Raw genomic sequence first — 23,392 nt, 5'->3', positions numbered from 1 at the left:
TTGTGTAGGCTTCCTGGTGTAGGGTACTAGTGCCTGTGTTCTGGTGGATGAGGCTGGATCTTGTCTTTCTGGTGGGCAGGTCCACGTCTGGTGGTGTGTTTTGGGGTGTCTGTAGACTTATTATGATTTTGGGCAGCCTCTCTGCTAATGGGTGGGGTTGTGTTCCTGTCTTGCTAGTTGTTTGGCATAGGATGTCCAGCACTGTAGCTTGCTGGTCGTTGAGTGAAGCTGGGTGCTGGCGTTGAGATGGAGATCTCTCGGAGATTTTTGCTGTTTGATATTATGTGCAGCTGGGAGGCCTCTTGTGGACCAGTGTCCTGAAGTTGGCTCTCCCACCTCAGAGGCACAGCACTGAGTCCTGGCTGCAGCACCAAGAGCCTTTCATCCACAGGGCTCCTTAATTTGGGATGATTCGTTGTCTATTCAGGTATTCCACAGATGCAGGGTATATCAAGTTGATTGTGGAGCTTTAATCCGCTGCTTCTGAGGCTTAAGGCTCTTTTCTAATAGTTAGGTGTAATGAGTTGAACTGTATCCCCCTAAAATTCATATGTGGAAGTCCATCCCCCAGGACCTCAGAACATTATCTCATTTGGAACCAGGGTTGTTGCATACAGAAGTAGTCAAGATGAGATCACGCTGGGGAGATTTGGCGTTCGGTACATATGACATTCCAGCATGTATATGTACAGCCCATTACAGTTAAAATGTGGTGGTCACCCAGTTTTCTGTGGACAGTGAAAGAAAGAACTGAGGAGGGCCATGGTGGCGAAGGTCACAGGCAAATTAATTAGACAGCCCTGGTTTCAAATCCCGGCTCCACTGTTCATTCACCATGTGTACCAGAAAATGGACTGCCTTCTTTAATCCTCAATTTTTGCATCTGTAGAATGGGCTTAATAATAATAAAATCCACATCACCATATTTCAGTTATTTTGCAGATTAAATGAGGTAAACCATCTCAGACAATCAACCCTCAAAAATGCTGGTTCACTGTTGTAATTTATTAACTGGTACAGGTGCAGTTTTTTGAACGGCTCTGCTACATCACAGGAGGGAGTTTCCATATATTTCACTCACTACTGCTGCATATTAATATGACTATAAACCATTTAAATGGGAATTACAATAGACCTGCCATCGCATCAAAATGTATCAGTGAAGTTCATGGGAGAAATGCCGTTTCTTATCTCAAATAATCTTTTCTTTTGGAAGTACAACCTAGTTTTTCTAGGAGGAAGACTTTTCTCCTTCTCTAGGCTTCTGAAAAGGCACTGATGCTAACTGAGTGAACTGTTCAGACAATCTATCAACACAACTTCTTATTGCCAGAATGATAATACAGCTTATAATTAAGCAAGTTTATTCAAGCAAACAAAATTTATTTGCCAAAATTGTGTGCATAAGTGACACACGTAGTACAGATGTCCCCATGGTCACCAGGGGCACAAACATACTTAAAGTCACCCAAGATGACCGGGCTTTTGTTTACAGTTATCGGAGTGATTTTTACTGTCATTATAACTAGATTATATTCTTCTTGAGGACAGATCTATCGACCACTTACTTGAGATCTTTAAACCACTTTTAATATTGTGTTCCATGATTGATGACGATGTTAATAATAATAATACTGATAAATCATTAGGAGGAGGTGAAATGAGAGGAAGATAAGAAGATAAGCCTACATGTATGGCGCATTGTTGTAAGCAATTTAATCTATCCAATTTTCACAAAACCCCATAAGGTAGATACTATTGTATCCCTTTTACAACTAAAGTGACTAAGGTCCATAAAAGGTTGATTAATATGGTTAAATGTTCACTGTTATAAAGTGTTAGAAAGGGTTCTGATATTTCAAGTCCAGCTCCAGAGCCCACACTCTCTTGTTCTATATTGTATATGCCATCAGATTGTTTTCATTTAGTCAAAATAAGCAAGTGGTCATTATAGTAATGGTACTTCTTGCTAAACCAAAGAAAGGTTATGTGGCTTCATATTGAGTACTGGGGTCAGTATACCTGGATTTGTGGCTCAGATGTAAGTAACATCACATCTTTCAGCTAAAGCCCATTTATCTTCAGAATGAAGTACTTCAATTTAATTCTACACTCTTAAACATCTATTTTGTGCTTGGCAGTGAACTCAGTACTAAGAATATTAGTGAGATGTGCCCTAGAGGACTGCATCAACTCCAACATTCTTCCAAAGGTGGAGAGTTCACATTATGTAACTTAAACATTACTGATTTAAAGAATATGATTTCAGAATTCTAAAGAAAAGTCAGCTTTTTATCAATTTGTACATTATCTGAAAATCGGGAAAGAGACATGATTATGTATAGAGTCTCACTATTCATTCCTTCCTATTTCAGTAGAAGATTCATCTGCTAGTAATGACTTCCTGTAACAGAGAAGGACAAACCTGACTCCACATTGGATCTATTCCTTTAGCGCTAACCTTTGTGCTCTGTTGCCTGTGCTTAGTCATGCTGGCTCTGTACCTTTGTAATAGAATGTTGCCTACAGCCTGAAATATACATGAGAGTCCATTGTCAAGGCTCTGCCTCCAAGGCTTGACCTTTAAAGATATAACACTTTTCACTCATAGAGAGATAAAAAGTTGCAATACAGAGAATAACATTTGTCTTGTTGGAGGTTTATAGGTACATTGCACCCTGGCCTACATGGACAGCTGCAAGAACAAAGGATTCAGGGACCAAGAAGTCTGCAACAACCAGCCACACCCCCTCTGCTTTTAGCATAAAAGAAGCCTGAATTCTAACTCCGCACAGTGGCTCTTTGGGAGACTAGTCTAGCCCCTCATCTTCTCCCTCTGCTGACTTTCCAAATAAAGTTGCTATTCCTTGCCCCAATACCTCATCTCTCTCTCGATTCACTGGCTGGTTGTGTGGCGAGCAGTGTGAGTTTGGACTTAGGAACGTTCCCACTTTTCTCTGCATCCCCAATTTCTTGCCTACGTAACTAAGGACACTCAGTTCCTCAAGAAGCCTCGACTGACCATGACCCTCGAGCACTCTGAATGAAGCATTTTTTGTGTGTGTTCAACCTGTGCATCCTCTATCCATTAGGACACATATAGTCATACAATATAATTATAAATTTAAGTATTTAGCATTACCACTAGATTTTTTTTTGCCCCTAGAAGGCAGTAATTGTGTTTATCTCCAACCTTCAGTAAATTGTAGGCCCTCAGTAAACGCCTATCAAAGCTGATTCTCTTTTCATGATCTGTCTGCAATTTGCACTGCAAATTTTAATTCTTCCAAATCTGCCTTCTGGTCTGGAAACACAGGAGCCAATTTTAAGTCCTTTTTCTCACAAGAGTTCTTCAAATATTGAAAACAACACACTCCATCTTTAACGTGCATACACATCACTTGTGTATATTTTTTAAGTTGAAGTATAGTCGGTTTACAATACTGTGTTAGTTTCAGGTGTATAGCAAAGTGATTTGGTTTTTCATATATATGTATATATGTATATATACACATATATATACATGCAATTCGTTTTTTCAATTCTTTTCCATCATTAGTTATTGCAAGATATTGAATATAGTTTTTGTGCTATACAGTAAATCCTTGTTGATTATATGTTTTATGTATGGTAGTGTGTATATGTTAATCCCATGTTCTTAATGTGAATGCTTTTAAGCTGTAGATTCTGATTTGAAAGGTCTGTGGTGGGTCCCTGAGATTCTGCATTTCTAACAACCTCCCAGGTGATGTTCCTGCTGCTGCTGTAGAGACATCTTTGAGCATCTGGCTTTCGAGAGGTCTCGCACTCTATCTGCAGCTTCTCTACCTCCATGGCTAACCAGCAGAATCTGTTTCAGCGAACACTTAGAAGTCTGTTTTGGAGTCTGCTTATCTTATTCTTTTCAACTAGCCTAAGAAGATAGGAAGGAGGACTGTAGTCAAAAATAGGTTATTTTCCTTGATTTCCAAAGTTAATAAAAGTGAATTCATTAAACTAATTTAAGGGAAGCATCATGGTCATATTTTCACTGAAGTTTAATAAAAAAGTATGTGAAAGACCTGTCCAGATGCAATTTGTACTGTGATGCACAGGACTCCATGTGACAATTAATAAGATCACAATTCAAATGACATAAATTAAGTTTGCATTCTCAATTATACTTGCAAATGAGTTATTAGTCATTTCAGGCTGAGATGCACAGATGTAATATAATGCACTTCCCAATGCATTAATAGAGAAAAGCTATTGTAAAGTGAAAGTAACAGGCTCTTCTGAATTTTCAAGAATAAATCCAATATAAAATACTATGGTAATATATCTGGAAGGCACAAATTTATAAAGTCAAATAACAATTAAGTGGTTAAAATGAGTAAGTCATTGTTCTAAACTCTTCATTATTGATCTAAATTCTTCATTATGGTTCTAAATTCTCTTCATAATTGTTCTATTTTTGTTCTAAACTCTTCATTATGAATTATCAATTTATACCAATAACCTGTATTGAGATAAGTACTATTGAGGAAGGTGAATTAGTTATTATTATTATTTTATAGATGAGGAAATTTAGGCATAGAATGGTTAAGGAAACAGCCCAAAGTTACACAGATCTATGTAGCCTAGTTATGACGACTGGCCTGCGTGGTCTGATTCCAGAATGTACCCTTGGGCTGTTATTTTCACTGCCTCTCAGGGGCTGCAGCCACACGAGCAGCATGGTTTACTGTGCTCTAAATCCCCCCTATAGGCCTCCTAGTGTTCCTCTAAATTCCACTAAGTTATCACTTGAGCAGAGTAGAGACAGGCACTTTAAATGAGGGAATTGATATTTATTTATTTAAAATATTTATTCAATATATTTGTAGGTACCTATCTATCAATATGTTATATAAATTTGCATTCGCTTGGAGTCATTTAGCTTCATGTCACTGAAATCCAAGCTTGATCTGATAAGAAAAATATTAGCATCTCCATTATTTGAGTCCAGAGTAAAATAAAACACCTGAGAATATCCTTATGCTTAATGAGGACACTCCCCCTTCCAGAGAGCTCTCCCAGCAATCAAATGTACTTAAAAAAATTACAACAATGATTACATATATCCTCGTTTATCTCATAGATGGAAAGCACACTAGACAGAATGAAGGATTATATACTGTTATTCTATTGTCTGTAAGAAATCTTATAAGATTATATCATTTTCCCTTTCCTAACTATGTATGCCAACAATATATTCACTATTATTAATAAAATTTTTATCTTCCAAATTTTTGGAAAAAAACTAAACACATAACCATGTTGGTTAGAATGGTTCTATATATGTGTATACGTGTAGAATAGTGAGTGACTCACAAATTGACACAAGACAAAAATCTCATGACCTCTTAAAATGAGAATCTCACAATACAAATGTGTCTTTAGAAAGGTGATCAAAATTCACTAGTAGAAGCATTACAGTATATGCAAAAGGATCTGGACCACCCACTCAACTTATTAAAACTCATGAGACTTTAAAAACACTACCTATCCTAAGAGAGGTGTAAACAGAAAAATCTATTTCACAGAAATAAGAAGCCTATTCTAAGTTCACCTTGGAAATTATTTTCTTCCATACAATTCCTGAAGATTTTTTACACTATTTATATCAAGGGTCATTTCAGAAAGGGTTTAATGCAGATTACTCTGATATGTTTTATTTCTCAATAAACTGTCTATAAAATTATTCTGAATATGCCTGCCTGGTCCATTTCCCCAAGTGTCTGTTTACAGCAACAATGCACCTGTGTACATAAACAAGCAAGGGAAATTCCTATCTATTGGTGAAAAAATTCCTTTATTGTCCTAAGTGAAGAAGAGGCTGTTATTATCTGATGGGAGATATATAAGCAAGTGACAGGGATAGTTGTCTTCCTCAGGGTCATATGCAGGAAAAATTCTAGATTTTTTTGGAAAGAATTTAAGTACACTATTGAACTGTGAAACAGTTATGTTTTACATCTATAACTGGAACAGATTTTTTAAGTGATTTGAAAAATTAGTGCAACCACTACAACAAATGGTTGGAAAGATAGGACAGAATAATCCATTCATTTTTAAACACTGTCCCTTTACATGGCTCACTGGACACATGGCCATCATTATGGTAACAATTTGTTTCAAGCACTGCAATGCACTTGGCATAGAGCGAGGTCTACCAGCCATGCCTCACGAGCCTAGCCTGCACTGCACCAGCAATGGCCACTCCATTTGTGAATCGGAAAATATGCCAGAGATTTGTCCACATTCCACTTCCTACTTTGTCATGTTTCCTTCATCTACAATACTTTCAGGTATTGTAAATCATGAATATGGGTAAACAGAGGTCAACTGGACCTGGACAGGACAGAGGGAGACTAACAAATCTGGAAATTATAACAGACTCTAGTCACTGAATACAAATATTACACTAGTTTTATAAAATGCTTCTAAGATTGGCAATTGATGACACACATTTCTAAATCCGTATTGTTTGCAAAATTTCTTACATAATCTCACTTAAATCTACCAAAAGGCATCATTCCCATTTCTCAGTTTAGGAATTTGAGGCACAAGGGACTTCTGCGATTTTATAAACCAAATAAATGAACACAGATACTTGAATTCAGACCTTTTGAATCCATATCTTGGCTTTCTCTTTCCAAGTACCTAGTGGTAGGCTAATCTAGAAGGATGTTTTGGGAATGTTTACTATGCAAATATTGGTTGATGGGCTCTTTGGTTAAAAAAAGTAGAGAATACATGTTCCCGCTATTGACTTGATAGTCATAAAATCAAAGAATTTACTAAATTAATCTGTTAACTACTATTTGCTTTCCAGATTTTTTAAATGTTTCAAATTTGTTAGAAACAATTAAGTTTTATGTGCGTATATGTGTGTGTGTGTGTGTGTGTGTGTGTGTGTGTGTGTGTGTGTGTGTGTATTTGGGGACAGCATGTAAGCAACAAAGAGATCTGAGTTTTTTTTCACAGATCTAGGAAATTAATACTCTACTTAATATTGCTTAGAGAATACAAAATTATATATTTCTATATTCTTGATAAGGATCTAACTATGTAATTTAAATATAATAAAACATTCCTGTTCTGTGGGACTTTCCTTTCAATATATTCAGTGATGACTGATCCCACTCTGACACTATTAATGAAAGAGATTAAAACAGCTTAAAAAAGTAATTAGGAATATATAAGCATATTCTCACTATTTAAAGACAATTTTAAAAAGAGAAAGAAAAACTGTGTTTACATTGCAGGTAAATTTGTAGTATGTTACTATCCTAAAAAACAATAATAATATGTAAGGAAGGCATTCACTATTAATACTCCAATTTCCTATTTTGGCTCCAAATATCTACATTCAAAACCAGTAACTGAATTACCTAAGCAAAACTAAATGCAGCCACTTAGAAAAACGTGCTGGAATTCTTATTGAATTAATGTTCAATGGACTTTTGATAAGAAATGCTTATATAAGAATACTTCCTTTCTCTCTAACAGATTATACATAGGAAATCTGAAAATACCTTGAAAAGTATGCAAATTAGAGTTTGTGGAATATGTAAATGCAAATTAAGTTTTGGCAATTTTACCAACCTGCACATATTTTCCTTTTATATTGGAAAGGAAATGCTAAATAGAAGGAAATGGCATTGAGGATAAAGTGTAAAGGAGTCTATTATGCTTAGTATTATCAAAGAGGAATAAGAAGCTTGACTAGTTGAGCACATTTAGCAACTCACGTATTTGAGTATTAAATATTCAGCTAAAGTATTCTTCAGAGGTCTTTTCAAGAACCATTCTCATCCACAATGAGACTCATGACTTTAAAATCTTGTGAGACTGTCGTAATTTCTTATCTACATGACCTATTCCTCACTTATTTTAACATATCATCCAATGGTCATAAAATAATTCAGAATCTCCATATGGACATATAATAAAAATATTATAATAAAATTGGTCATGGTTGTCCATTTCTACAATCATAGAAAGAATAACCATTGACATTTGTTAAAAACAGTATTTCAGTGATTGAACTTACATTATTTTGCATTCTTCTCAGGTAATCAATCATTTTAGGAAAAAATAGGAAAAGCAACCTTAAAACTTCATCAACTTTGAAATGTTTTGACTCTCTGAAACTTTACATTGTATAAGGTGTTATCCATCAAAAAGCTATCCAATCTTATCTATGTGAGAAATCTTTTTTTTTTTAACTAGCCTTTATTTTATTTTATTTTTTCTAACATCTTTATTGGAGTATAATTGCTTTACAATGGTGTGTTAGTTTCTGCTGTATAACAAAGTGAATCAGCTATATGTATACATCCCCATATTCCCTCCCTCTTGCATCTCCCTCCCACCCTCCCTATCCCACCCCTCTAGGTGGTCACAGAGCACCGAGCTGATCTCCCTGTGCTACGTGGCTGCTTCCCACTAGCTATCTATTTTACATTTGGTAGTGTATATATGTCCATGCCACTCTCTCACTCTTTTAAGTGCAATATACATTACATTAAACAGTTGGAGTAAAAGAAAGTTTGATATTTGATTACCATTTTTAATAAATTTAAGCCCAGTATATTTTTGGTTGAGATTTGTAAGTGCTAAATTTTAATCACTTAGTGCATGTTAAGACATAAGTTCAAAAGTACTGAAGAACTTTTAGGAAACAACAAATTTTCTCTCTTTTAGAATACATCAAAGTGCTGGACTATTTTTTAGATTAGTGAGGGTTAAAATATTTCTATCATAGATCATTAAAGTAAAGTAAATTATGTTGCAGGCTCATTGGCACTTAAGTATATTTTACAGTGTTTAGTTTGTGTCTCAAATTTGTTTTGATTTTTAAAATTTTATAATTAGCTCACTATATTTTCATCTAGAAATAATCATTCATTGCTCACCACGTACTCATTTTTAATGAGAAATACATGATTTTAAAGGAAGCGACAAAATGAACACCAGAAAGGCAAAAAACGATAGCAATATACCCCTTATCACCATCAGAAAGGGCTGAGTCCAGTATGTCGATGTAGCCTACCTTCACAACTTGTGATACTTTCGCTGAATGACCTTGTCTCCCTGACTCAACCACTGGCATTTTATGTAGACCAGAAGAGTCCAAGTCTCCCTCCTTAGTTCTTTTCACTTACCTCTCTGTATTTAGTCAGAATGGGACCCTCCCTTACTTCTAAGTGTCTGATAACTAAAGCTCTAGTACCACTGCATTTTAGCAGTGATCTTTAGAGCAGCCATCTTTATAAACTACCTTAGTGCATTATGATAGGAGAGGATTTGACATTCTCTCAACTGTGGGATGAAGACTTTACAGAAATCTGAAAGATAGTCTGGAGTCTGGCTGCAGCCACTCAAGTAATTGCATTTTCAGTTAGCACCCACAGAGAGTTAGAAAATAATGAATGCTCTCCTGGAAGAGTTTGTGATCTGAGCCCCACTCATCTACACCCAGTTAGTTGTTTGGTCTGTTGTTTGGTTAGTCATTTGGTCAGTCTCTCTCTCTCTGCTCAACTTTAAGGAAGGTCCTTTCTAATTTTTCTCTTCTACCATTGTTTTTCACAGTTGATCTCCTCTATCCCCACCTTACCTACAGGCTGAAAACCAATCTAGAATATGGTTCTCAATGTCGACCGCACATTAGAATGACGTGGGGAGCTTTAAAATCTCAATGCCTAGACCACCTAATTCCAAATCTCTGGAGGTAGGGCCCAGACATCCATGTCTTAAAGCTTTCTAGGTTCCACTGTATATCCAGGGTTGAAAACCACTTTTCTATAAATTATGCCTGAGACTTTAAATTATCTTAATTGTGAGATGAAGACTTTCCATAAAGAGAAATTTTCTCCTCTACTTGCTTCCTACAATTTACACATCCCAATATACAAGTGTTCTTGCCATACAATCATGGTTTAATAGAAGTTACTTCTGAAGGACTACTCTCTCATACGTACTTTTGATTATCAGGATATTATAAACTTATCTCACATGACAGTTACGATCACTGGATACTGCTGTGGAAATGACCACCTACCCAAGCCTGGAGCACTAAACTCTGCATACTCACAAAAATTGCTTGAGGATTTTTAAGATATAAATTCTCTAGGAGTGGGCCCTGGTCAGGTTGAAAATCCCCAGCATTCTGTCTAATACATAAATTGAAAAGAATTTCCTCCCATTCCTCCTCCTTTTTGTTTAGTATTGATGGTTTTACTTGATTTTGGTTATGGTTGCCTTTTAAAATAATTAAACTAAAATAGATCCCTCAACATTTAGTATTTTAGAATAATTTATTTATATGGTGTGAATATTTGAGTGAATATACACAACTTTCCAATTTAATTAAAATAATTTTAAGAGTAAGTGGATTAAACTTTATATTTTTCTCTCCTAATAAAAGGATAAAGTGCCTATAGATCTGTAATAGGGGTTTAAACTACTACTATAATATGAGAATGTTCTTTTCTTACCACAAATCACTGCTCCCACTCCTCTAAATTATTTCTTCATAAGTTCAATAGTTTACTCAAATTGAAGATCTCTGTTTCGAAAAATATCAGTGGCATTAATATAAATTCTACTTACATGATTCTGATATAATAGGTCTGGGTGTGCCTGGTATCCACATACTTTAAATTCTTCTCAGGTGACTCAATGGAGAGCCCAGATTGAGACCTGCTGCCCTAAACCTTGAATAGAAACTGCAGCCTAAGGAAACTTTCTTCAATCAACAAGAATGAATGAATGAATGAATGAATAGCTTCTCAGCGGTTTTAATAGATAAATACTGGCAAATGCACACACCTCAGAGTGAGGACTAGTAATATTTTAAAACGTTTAACACTGGGGAGGGGATGCTAATCGTGGTGCCTGATGTGTTCCAGAGCTGTGGCTGGTCTTTCATTTGCTTTCTCTTTAAAAGAAAACTATTTTTCTACCTTATTTTTCTCTTCACAGGTAGCTAAGAAGTGGTGCTTCATCCAAACAGGCCCTCATTGAAACAAAACAGAAAACCGGACTGGGGCTGGCTTCCAGCAGGAAGTGAACCGTTTCAGAGTCCACAGTCCCCCTGCCCTGTGTCCAGTAGCTCCTCTAAGCACTGTTGGCAATAGACCTTCTTACCTGTCGTCCTTTAAAGATTTAATTAAATATCTTCAACAGAAACAGTCTGAGGCAAATAAGTGTGAGCAGATATAAGAAATGGAAACCTAAGTCAGGAGAATTTCTTTTTCATTCTATTTGCTTAATTCACAGTTCAGAATTTGCATACAATGTGTACCACGGCAGATCTGTTCTACAGACAAAAATATAGTTACTTGAAATACTGTGCTTAAAGAACTCTAATGTTCTATCATCATTACATTATTTACCAGATACTTTTCTTTTTTTCTTCAGGTTTCAACACAGTTTTATCGGGTGGTTTTGTTTTCTGTGAAATACACCAGAGGTTGGGGGAGGGGACACATTGACTTTGCAATATAAGGGTTTTCCACCACTAAGGAAAGGCACGGGGTGGGGCAGGGTAGGGCATATTGGGGATTGGATTCATTTTCCCACCTTCTTTTGCTTTGCTCGCATTTCTTTTCTCTCTCAGCTAGTACCGGAGGACATAAACACAAAGAAACAAAAATAGCAAGATGAACCTCCAACCAGGCTACTCCCAAGCCTTTCCCCAGGCTGCACCAGGGCTGGGAGGAGCCGGGTAGCTGCTCCCCAGCCCTAGGACACACGGGAGTCTGCTACCATTTTCAAATATCTGCAACTCAATTCTATGTCTTTGCCTTTCTGACAATGACTCACCCAGATATTCCCATCTTGATGGTAGGGTTTCCAATTTCTCCCTGTGTCGCTGTAGAGCATGCGGTATTGGGTCACCCAGTCTGAGCTGCTGTATCTTCCTTGGGTTGCTATGGCACTGATCTGCTTTCGATGGCCAAAGTCAACCTGAAGCCATTGATAATGGTCACTGTCTGATGGAGACCATCCCCCAGCACCTGAATAAGGTAGAGACAAGAGGGTGAAATAGGTATTTAATGTTGAAATTCTACAATTGACAATGGATCATTCTGCATCTTTTAATTGCCTTGGTAGTACCATATTTCACAGATACATTATGAAGTGTCCTTTAGATGCCACTGGGACTTCAACTAATATTCTTAAAGCTGGGTAACATTGATACTCTAGCCTCCTTATGGTGTAATTATGTGCTCATTTTCTCCTGAGCAAATGTCTTCATAATTCCTCGATTAGGTCTTATCAGTACATGTCAAAGTCTAATTGGCTGAGGGTTGATCAATTTACCATGAATTCTTCAACTAAAAGTCACTAGGAAAAGATATGTAACAATCTATTATTTCCTCGTGTAAGGGTTTATCTTTTAGTAGACCATAAATGAAACAAAAAGCCATTATACACAACTCTACAATATATTTTACTTTAGGAAGTTCAGAGTTCAAAGAATGCTAGTATAGTTCTCAAGATGAGGCCTAATATTGCATTAAGCCCTTGGACTCCTGAGAACTAAGATATATAGTAAATCAGGCAATACATTTACTAACACTTAAGAGGTAGACAACCGATGACTCTAGATAAACACATTTCTAGGAAAATAATTTGAGTCACTAAATGAAGTGAAACTTCTTTTGGTAAAATAAAATAAGTGACTGGCAAATAGTAAGAATGCAAAAAACATTTATTAGAAAAATAACACTAACATAGATAGAACAAAAAGAGTCCTAATTTATAGCACTATGTAAAATAATTATGGTTGTACATAAATACATTACAGAAAATATGGCATAATGCTTAGTGCTAAGAGGCGATATAATTTTTTGAGCAAGTTTGGTTACTAATGGGAGTAAATAATGGAAAAATATTCAACAAATTATCCAATATACAGTATATCAAAACATGCGCATCACTTTTCAAATAAGGAATTTAAATGCTGACAGTAAAATAATTTATTTTGTGAGGAGTATGCTAATAAAGATCATTTTGTAAATCATCACTGATATATCATTCATTTCATCATGCTCATATGGCTTATTTCTGCTTTCAGCCATGACAGAATAGCTCTCCCACCACAAAAAAATTACAAAACTGACAAAATGTATACAATTCCCCTTTTAAGGGACTGGACAACAGAGAGTATTGGACCCTGATCCATGAGAGAAGATAAACAAATGAGGTGAGCCCTGCCAGCTTCCTGGCTTTCTGCCTGGTTCACTTTCCAGATCATGGCACATGGAAGACTATTCCAAACAGGCACAGCAGCATCACTGAGATGGAGACAGAGCAGAATCCAAGCTCCTGAGGAACCTGGCATTTATAGGACAGAGTACCAGGCAGGGGGCAGCTGTGCAGAGAAGGGGCTCTGGAAATGTACATAGGGTCACCAATGAGTCTCTGCAGTTCAGACTCTGAATGAATACTAAGTTGTGTATTTGCAGACCAAGACTCCACTAGACCAGGTAAGGGGAGATCTGAAGTGAACCACCGTCAGAGGCTGCACAGGGCTGTAAGTAGTCTGATTTCAGACTGGACAAGATTGAGAGAACTTGAAAAAACCTAGGCATTCAGTAGAGATCTCAGAAAGGGAGTAGAATAATTTAATCCTAAATAAGGATTCTAATTCTAATCCTACTGTGGACACATCTGAACAAAGGCTGGTAACAAGTATGAAAAAAGATCAATCTGACCCACAAATAAATTAACTCCTCGGTTGAATGAAACTCAACACTCCATTAAGGAAGACCATGAGACTTTACTTTTCATGAAACTTTCATGAAAACATGAAAGAAACTCAAAAAAATAGAATCCATAATGTCCAGTACAAAATTTTTTAAAATATTAGATATTTGGGGAAGCAGTAAAATGTGACTCATAACCAGAGAAAAGTCGGTCAATAGAAATAGACAGAAAAATGACAGATGATGAAATGAGCAGATCAGGACCTTAAAACAGAGATTATAAATTTGTTCCATATTTGAACAAGAACATATAGATACTGATGAAACAAATATGAAACCTTAATGGGGAAAAGAAACAACAAAAGAGAGCAAAATGGAAATTTCTGAACTAAAAATTATACCTGAAAATAAAACATTTACTGGATGGGCTTAATAGCAAATTAGAAAACTGAGAAGAAAACATTAGTATACTTAAATACAGGTCCATACAAACCCTTCAAACCAAAGCTCAGACAGGGTAAAAAGGCTTAAAAATGAACAATACTTCAGTAACCTGTAGGATAACATTAAATATCTTAACAATCATGCAAATGGGGTAAGAAAAGCAGAAAGGGTAGAGACTGAGGCAGAAAAAGATACATCTGAAGAAATAATAGTTGAAAAATATGAACCCAAATATCTGAGAAATTCATTGAACGCCCAGCAGGGTAAATACAAAGAAAAACACACCAAGGCACGTCATAAAGAACTGATAAAAAAAACAATGTCAAAGAGAAAATCTTAAAACTGTTCAGAGGGCAATAACATCTCAACGATAGCAATGCAAGCCAGTGAACAAGGGAACGACATATCCGAAATGATGAGACGAACAAGAAAGTGTCAATGCAAAATCCTACATCCAGCAAAAGTATCCTTTAAACATGAAAGTAACATAATGATGTTTAGGACACATGCTGAGAGAATTCATCATCAATAGGTATGCTGTATAAGAAATGCAAAATTTTAGCTTCAAGGAAAATTGGCCATACGGAAATTCACATCTACATGAAGAAATAAATGCTGAAAATGGTAAACATGTCACTAAATATAAAATATTTGTTCATGTTTTAAAATTTCTGTAGAAGATAATTGAGTGTTTAGAACAAAAATAGTAACAGTGAATTAGAGAGTTTATAACAGATGTAGAAGTAAAATGTATGACTACAATAGCACAAAGGGTAGGAAGCAAGAAATAAATATACCGTACTGAGTTCCTTATGCTACATTTGAAGTGATACAGTATTACCTGAAGCATTAAACCCTAGATCAAGGGTTTGCAAACGTTTTCTGTAAGGGGTTAAACACTGAATATTTTAGGCTTTGCAGACCATGCTACCTCTCTTATAACTACTAAACTCTACTGTTGTAGCATGAAGCAGCCATAGAAGATCCAGAAACAAGAGTGTGGCTGAGTTCCAATAAAACCTTATTAATAAAGACGGGGGCTGGCTGGAGGGCTGTAATGTGTCAACCTCTGCCCAAGATCAACTTCTGAAAAGAGAGGAAATTTAAAAATCTGTGCATTTTACTATATCTAAATTATACTTCCAAAACATTTTTAAAAGATTTATGTATATAATGTGTGTGTATATATTTAGTCTACATACATGCTTTCTATAGAAAGTGTGTATAACTACCTCATAACTACTTTCTCAGTCTTCATTCTCCTATTTCTTCAAACCACACTTCTACAAGAATGATGTTTCTAAAATACAAATTAATCATATTTACTCCCAGACCAATATTTTTCAATTGATCCTCATGGCCTCCAGAAATAAATGGCCCACGCCTTCACACACAAAAGACATGCCTGGAACATGCCCTCTATACCTACACAAATCCTCCCTCAACTTATCCTGGGGAATTCTTATTTTTCCTTCAAGGTTCAGCAAGTTCACTCCAAACATCACCACTGCAGTGGATGCTGTGATATGCCATTTTGGCTCTCCTTTATGACTGGGACTTAGTCTTTCAGATACTTAGAGTGCTGTCAGAACACAGTAGTTAGCTGTAATTCCCCTTGAGGAATTTCCTTCGTAAAAAAAAGAGGCATTTTACACAAGGTCACATCCCTTCCTACGTCTGTACAGATGCAAGGATGGGCCAACCAGGGGCTATAAAGGGCCAGTACCCTTGCCCCAACTTGGGAAAACTCTTAAGGGTCACTACGGTCTCAGAGGTCCCTGAGGAATTAGTTGAAACTTCCATTGAGATTGCGTTGCATCTCAACTACTTCCTCTTCCTATTTCTGCTTCCTTCCCTTCTCTTCCACAGGTTTTCATCCTGAAGGTACTCCCTAAAAAATTTCCTACATGCGCTTCTCCATTTCAGAATTTGTATCCTGCGAAATCCAGTTCACAATATTTTCTTGGAGCCACTTTCCTTATAATCTGCTCACTAATAATATGGGTTAGTTGCCCCTGCTTTGTACTTTGTTATTTTTATGCTGTTTTTTTTCCTATTGTAGCATCTAATATTTCCAATATTCATATATCATCCACATGTCTATTTTACCGAGAATTCTGTAAAATTTTGGAGAAGCCATAGATGGACAATATACCTAGCCATCAAGAGATCATAAATACATTTTCTTATCTGTTAGATATATAATTCCAAACTTTGGCAAAATTCTATACCCAACTGCACATAAAGTTCTATCTGTGCATTATTAAAATGGTGACTTGGTCATTGAAGTAAACAAGCAAATATTACTGTGAATAAAATGAGAAAAATATGTGCATTTGATTGATGAAATTTAGAATATGTCCCCTAGGTAGTTTTTCCAAAAAAAAAAAAAGAATCCAGAATAAATTTTCTTAAGTTACCCATTTTTTGCTACATTACAAGTTTTCAATAAGGAAGCAATTAACATACAGCTACTTAATCCCATTTATCTCATTACTATAAAAAATGAATTTATTGTCAACTTTAAGGGAAGCAAAAAATCTAAAAGCAATGAAAATGTAAGTCAAAACTTATTCCTTAGCAGAAAGATATGTGGAGAGAATAGTGATTAGCCTCAAGGAGAGGGCAAATGTCAGGCTTTCATGAGGAACATGGTGAAAAGATGGATGAGAAGTTTCTTGTTTCTCTTTGATCTCTCTAGCATTTAATTTGGGGAAGTTGATTACTTTGTTCATTTGGCTTGTGACATGGGTAACCTCTATTGATCCAAGCATTAAGAATGATACCTCTTTCATGACAAAAACCTCAGGAAATGGTATATAAGAGAGCAGAAGGGCTCCCCCAATATATCATGGAGAGTATTAAGAAAGAGGGCAAAAGTGTTCCCAGTGAATATTGTGGTAGCTCAAAGGAACTACCTTTGAGCTTTGAGCTTTGAGTGGAAAGTAGAAGAGGAGGTAAAGGAGGTGGAGATACTGAACATTCATAAACTCTTAGCTTCTAAGATTATCTAAGAATAACTCTTATCTAGAAATAATAGAACCAAATTAGATAACTAATAAATTGTTACAGTGACTTGAAAGATACGTACTTACATAGAACACCTACTCTTCCCTAAATACTAGGAGGCTGTTCCCTCACCCCCTTTTTCTGCCTCTTTCTCTCTCTCTCCCTCTCCCCTTTCACCTCCCTCCACCCCTCCCTCTCTTTCTCTCTCTCTCTTCTTTTTTTCCTCTCTCTCACATACACACATTTCTCTCCCTCCATATATGTGTGTGTGCATGTGTGCGGGTGAGTGTGTGTGAACTATAAAGATACTAGTGTTTGCATGCTGGATGCCCACCCTACTGGGGTTCCTTGAGCAAAGAATTATAATAGAGAACTTGGAGAGAAATGGATGAAACCAACACTCTAAACTCAGGGATAGCTTATAATTGTGATAGACATTTCCGCTTTGTACTTTGTAAATTAGTACCTCTGAAAGCGAAGAGAAACTTTGTGTGTGGTTCAAGAGAGGACCTGGAGTTTCTTTTCCAGTGATAAATGGCTCCTGTATAAACCTGATGCCGAAGCAGATGGTTATAACACCACCAGAGAATACAAGCCTCGATTCTAATTTAACAGAAAAAGGTAGAAAAACATTCAATTAAGGGTAGAACTACCCTTAATGACTGGTTGTGAAATATGTATCAGATGTAAAGAATAAATTGAAAAGGAGACTTGCAGGCCAGATAGCATTATGAGTTCTATCTGAAGTAGGATAAATATGTTTCAACCAAGTATACACACTGGTTGATTGGAGGTAGCCAGAAAAGAGAGCCATGGCCGTTAATTAATGTCTGTCATGAGCTAGAGAAGGGAAAACGGCCATGCCACCATCATTCCTAAAATATGGAATAAACTAATAAAATAATTCTAAAATAAAAGAGTGTAAAAGTTAATTTTGAAACAAAATAGAAGAAAAAAGATGTGATTTTATCAGAGTGTAGGAAATTACCTCCAGAGACAAATTAGGACCTAAGGAGAGAAGCATAGCTGCTTTAACTTTTTGAAACATTCAGATTATATCTCAAAGGACTGGTTTTACTCATAAATGTAACATTAGCTTCCTTGAATATTTATCAAAGGAGCTGCCAGAAAAGTAAAGGTAGCTAAAAACAAACAAAAAACAATAACACCCCCTCCAAAAAACAAACAACATAAAATTTCAAAACAAAGGACTCAGAAAAACAATAAACAAGAAGGCTCTTCTTCAAAATCAGGTGTGTGGATTATGAACATTTAAAATAAAAGGGAAATGGTCTAGGCGGTTGGTGATACTGAGGGTGGTGGTGGTGGGTTATAAGGATTTCCTGTTTTGATCACATTTTGTTTTAAATAGGAGACAGTAAATTTCATCACTGTACCTCCAAGTTAACTTTAGCAAAGTATTTGGCAATATCTCTGATAAGTAGAAAAAAGTAAAATGTGGTCTGGGACATAGCAGTTTTAGGTAAGTTCAAAAATGGTTAATAATTATGCCCCAAATATGTTGATTAAGGACTGTGTCAACTTGAAGCTAGGTCCTAATGGTATGCCACAGGCTTTTGTTCTGTATACTGTCATTTTTAATATTTTTATTATCTAAGACATGGAAGACATGCTCATGAAATTTGTCAGTTACATAAAGCTGGAAAAGAGACCTAATACGGTAACTAGCTGGATTATGATGTTAAATGTTTGACCGGCTGGAAATCTGAGCTTCTCCTAGCAAAATTTGTTTTAACGTCAATGATAACCTAAAATGCCCATTTTGAACAAATGCATTATCAACTTCATTATTAAGGTGCATAATGCTTAGAAATAATTATGCAACCTTAATTTACTTTATGGGTAATGCAATGTTAAAATTATGGCATCTAACTATGATACTATATTTGCAGTACTGCGTTCAAACATTTTAATTAAGGCTTTACACATAAATAGAAAAAGAAATCACAAGCATCTAGTATTAGGAATTATCACAAAATGAACATAACCATATAATCACCACCCAGATCTATAAGGAGACCATTGCCAGCGACACAGACGTTCTCACTGTGTCCTTTTCCAAACGTGGTCACCTCTCTCCTCCCCAGTGAACTGCCCCAGAGATTCATCCATGGCATTGTGTTTAGCAGTAGACTCTTCATTTTCTTTGCTGCCTAATACTACATTGTGTAATGTACTGCTCTTTATTGATCCATTATTCTAGGGTAGTGTTGCACATGTGTATATCTCCAGTTTGGAGCTGTTATGAATAATAATACAGCCATCAACATTTATGTTCATGTTTTTCAGCACCTCTTTGTGCTTTTCTGTTGGGTATATACCCAGGAGTGGAATTATGTGTCCAAAAATGTTTGTATTTTTAAAATTGAGTCTATTTTGCCAACAATTTTCCAAAGTAGTTTAACTGATTTTTATCCCCCTCGCCCAATACACTCCAGTAGTGTCACAAGTGTTTCTGCTGTTCCACATCTTTGCCAAAACTTGGCATAGTTAGCCTTCTTTTTTGTTGTTGTGGTGTCTTAAATTTAGTTTAGACATTCTGGCTCATTGCAGGTTTACTTTGCATTTTCTTGATAACTATCTTCATTCTGTTGATACCAAGACTTATTATAAAACTACTGTACATTAAGACAAAATTTTATGCGTGCAAGGATAGACAAATAGGCCAAATAAACAAAATATAGAGCCCTGAAACAAAACTACATGTATACATGTGTATATCAGCACTTAATTTGTGACAAAGGTAGCAGAGGAAAATAGAGAAAGAAGGTATTTTTTCAATACTATATTCAGGGTCAACTGGATATCCACATGAAAAAAAGGGAAATGTAGCCTTGCCTTATACTATACTGAGATCAAGCTAAAAATGTTTAGATTAAATGTTTAATTTAATTGTGAAAAGTAGATTAATTAATTAATGTTTAGATTAAATGTTTAATTTAATTGTGAAAAGTAGAACACTGAAGTTTGTAGAAGATGAATTAAGAGAATAACATTATATTCTTGGGGTTAGGAAAGATTTCTTAAACAGGACTCAAAAGCACTAGCTATATAGGAAAAGATGGATAAACTGGATTATGTTAAAATTAGAGATTATTATCAAAAGACATTAATAAGAGGGTGAAATGGCTAACATGGATTGGGGGAAGGTATTTCCAAACATATAACAAGGAAAATGCTCATATCCAAAGTGTATAAACAAGTCCCACAAATCAATAAGACACATTCAGACAACCCAATTTTAAAAATGGGCAAGGAACCTTAACGGGCAGTTCACAGAAAAGGACAATAGGCTATAAAACATCTAAAAGGTGCTCAACCTCATGGGCTTGACATTTTCAAAAAATTAAAAAACTAAGAATGTTCAAAGAGAGTACCTACAATGCTAAGAGGACTTAATCTTACAATATTGCTTTGAAGGGACCAAAGACGCTTATGCTTTGTAACAGAAAAGGAAGGAATAACTTAATTTCCAACTTCTACTATTTAAAAGACTAGAGATGTAAAGTTTCCCAGTGATGTAACAACACAAAACATTCCAAAAGTATATATGCTTTATGTATAAAAATTATTTACTTTTAACTCATCTTCTTGAAATTAATATTTTGCTTAAACTAAATGAAGATTTTACCTTTTAACTCAATACTCTCAATTATATTTGTCTGCCCACAGATTACTCATTATACCATAAATTCTTTTCATTTTGGAATCTGACCAAGGAAGAAAACTGGGGACTGCCCTGGTGGCACAGTTAAGAATCCGCCTGCCGATTCAGGGGACACGGGTTCGAGCCCTGGTCCAGTTAGAGCCCACATGCCGCGGAGCAACTAAGCCCATGCACCACAACTACTGAGCCTGCACTCTAGAGCCCGCGAGCCACAACCACTAAAGCCCGCATGCCTAGAGCCCGTGCTCCGCAACTAGAGAAGCCACCACAATGAGAAGCTCGCGTGCCGCAACAAAGAGTAGCCCTCGCTCGCCGCAACTAGAGAAAGCCAATGTGCAGCAACGAAGACACAACGCAGCCAAATATTAAAAAAAAAAAAAAAAAAGAAAATTGAATATCAAACTGATTTTAAGAAATCTGAAACAAATACTTTGCTGGGAGAACAAGTTTCCTTATTAAATATGATTGTTCCTTCAAGCGTCCAGCATACTACACTAAGAAAATTTGCAGGGACGTCTCTTTACAACGTTGAAAATATCCAGATATGAATTGCATCATTAGAATCGGTAAATTTCTTGCAATTAGGAAAGATTAAAAGCAAATTCAGCTATCAGGGCTCTGTTTACATATTCATCACTTCAGAGGCTGTATCTAAGTTGCAAGAAATAGACACTGCAGGGCAAGTTTAGTTTCATGTACTTTTCAAAAATATAAAATATTTTCAGGGAATTTTATAGGTCAATTATAGATTAAGATCTCTGATTTAAGAATATCAATTTGTTTTTGAAAATGTCAATTTTTACCTTAGGATTGTGCTGTACGAGAGAAGAAAAATTAAACCTGCACATAAGAACTGTACAGCCGCATAAACTGCATTAAGGCTAGATAGGAGTTGAAACTAATGTGAACCCAAAATTAAGTTTGATCAGCTTTCTGTTCTAAATAGAAGACACAGAGCAATTTCCATTCTCATCACAAAGAGTAAATCTTCACAGGAGGTAAGCCTCGGCCAGGATGTAAAAGTGAAACTTGTACACAAGTCTAATGAAAAATAAGAATTACATTTGATTAGAAAATCTTGAACCATAATTTTTAAATTTACTTACCAAATAGTGTAAATGATGTAAGATCTTATTTTTTAAATGTCCTGGAAATACTATGACTGGGAGAAAACAGACTCTTTGTGTGTGTTATTTCAGGTGATGGTATTAGGAAAGGAAAGTTAAAGTTATAAATAGTCAGATTTCAATGCAACAATTTTTAAGACATCAAAATAATACCAACAGTAGAATGGATTATCACAAGAAGTAGTGACCTTTCCATTACCGGGGATACTCAAGTAAAGCTGCATAATAAGTATTTCTTTATAGGGGAATTTTACATAGGCAGGGAGATTAGACTCAATGCCCATTAATTTCATTTACAAAGAAAGTTGAAATGAAATACAAACTATTATGTTGAATTTTTTGTCAAGTTGTCTTAAATTTCTTACTGCCTTTAAACTAACAGCTATGATCCAAGCTTTGGTTGATCTATTTTATTAACATCAGGGGAGATGTTACTTATACCGTTGCTAAGTAACATTTGACTATATATAACTTTTATTATTAAAAAGAATCTGGTCATTTCCATTTTTACTATGAATAATTCTCCTGGTTCACTCACTCAGCAATTATTTACAGAGCACTACTATATGCCGGCCATTAAGAATTTTTAAAAATAATTTTTCAATAAGCAATTTTTACTTGACATTTTTTATATTTGAGGATACAATCTATTTATTTGGAAAATGTACAAGAATATTCTTTATTGAATAAGCATTTTATTACTGGGAAAACCAGATACCTAATATACTTTTAATGTGCATAGAAATGAGGTCTCGTTTGAAAAAAATAAAGGTAAATTAAAATACCACAAAGTCAGGGTCAGTGAAGTCATGTTTCTTCTTTGCACCTGCTAGGAAGCTGCTATTTGATCCTCACCTGTAAGAAATGCTGAAGAACTTCACCTCATATTGATACATGTGGGCAAGGGGTCAATTTTATGTTAGTAAATCTACTGTTTACTTCATCTCTGGTAAGCATTCCTATTAAAGTCTACGGAATTTTGAAAACAAAATGATTAATTAGAAACGATTTGCCAACCGGTCAAATGCACATTCGCTGGCATCATACAGAAAATGTCATCATTCCCAAGATGTTATTTTTTGTGATAAGAAAAGTAAAAACACTGTTCTCTGTGCAGCTCGCAAAAAATTGTTTGGTGGAGGCAAAGGAGATAAGTTTATAGGTTAAAAAGGGCTTCAGAGCTCAAACATTCATCTTTAGGTTATCAAATATATCTGACCTCTATTTACAGGGAAGACTGAAAGACGGATATAGCTGCAGAAATCAATTAAGTCACGCAACTCCAAACAAATCCTGAACAAGTGCATAAGTAAACTCAGGATAACCAACTTTTTCAAGTCAAGGATTGAGTTTTATTTATCATTTAATAACCACCGCCAAGT

At 35.7% G+C, this 23,392-nt stretch overlaps 1 protein-coding gene across 1 annotated transcript in view; it reads right to left on the bottom strand.

The window, feature by feature from the left end:
• The window catches only part of CNTNAP2 (contactin associated protein 2), a gene marked incomplete at both ends in the record, with an annotated part of 2,035,904 nt that overhangs the window by 1,346,308 nt on the left and 666,204 nt on the right, over window positions 1–23,392 (bottom strand). The window contains one exon of the mRNA XM_082846865.1: window positions 11,854–12,047. Within this exon, the coding sequence (XP_082702991.1) occupies window positions 11,854–12,047 (194 nt within the window). The remainder of the gene's footprint in view (window positions 1–11,853; window positions 12,048–23,392) is intronic.

This window comes from Leucopleurus acutus (genome assembly GCF_964270905.1).
Source record: "Leucopleurus acutus genome assembly, chromosome: 9".
NCBI classification, from domain to species: Eukaryota; Metazoa; Chordata; class Mammalia; order Artiodactyla; family Delphinidae; genus Leucopleurus; species Leucopleurus acutus.
This window is presented reverse-complemented; position numbering and strand designations above follow the sequence as displayed.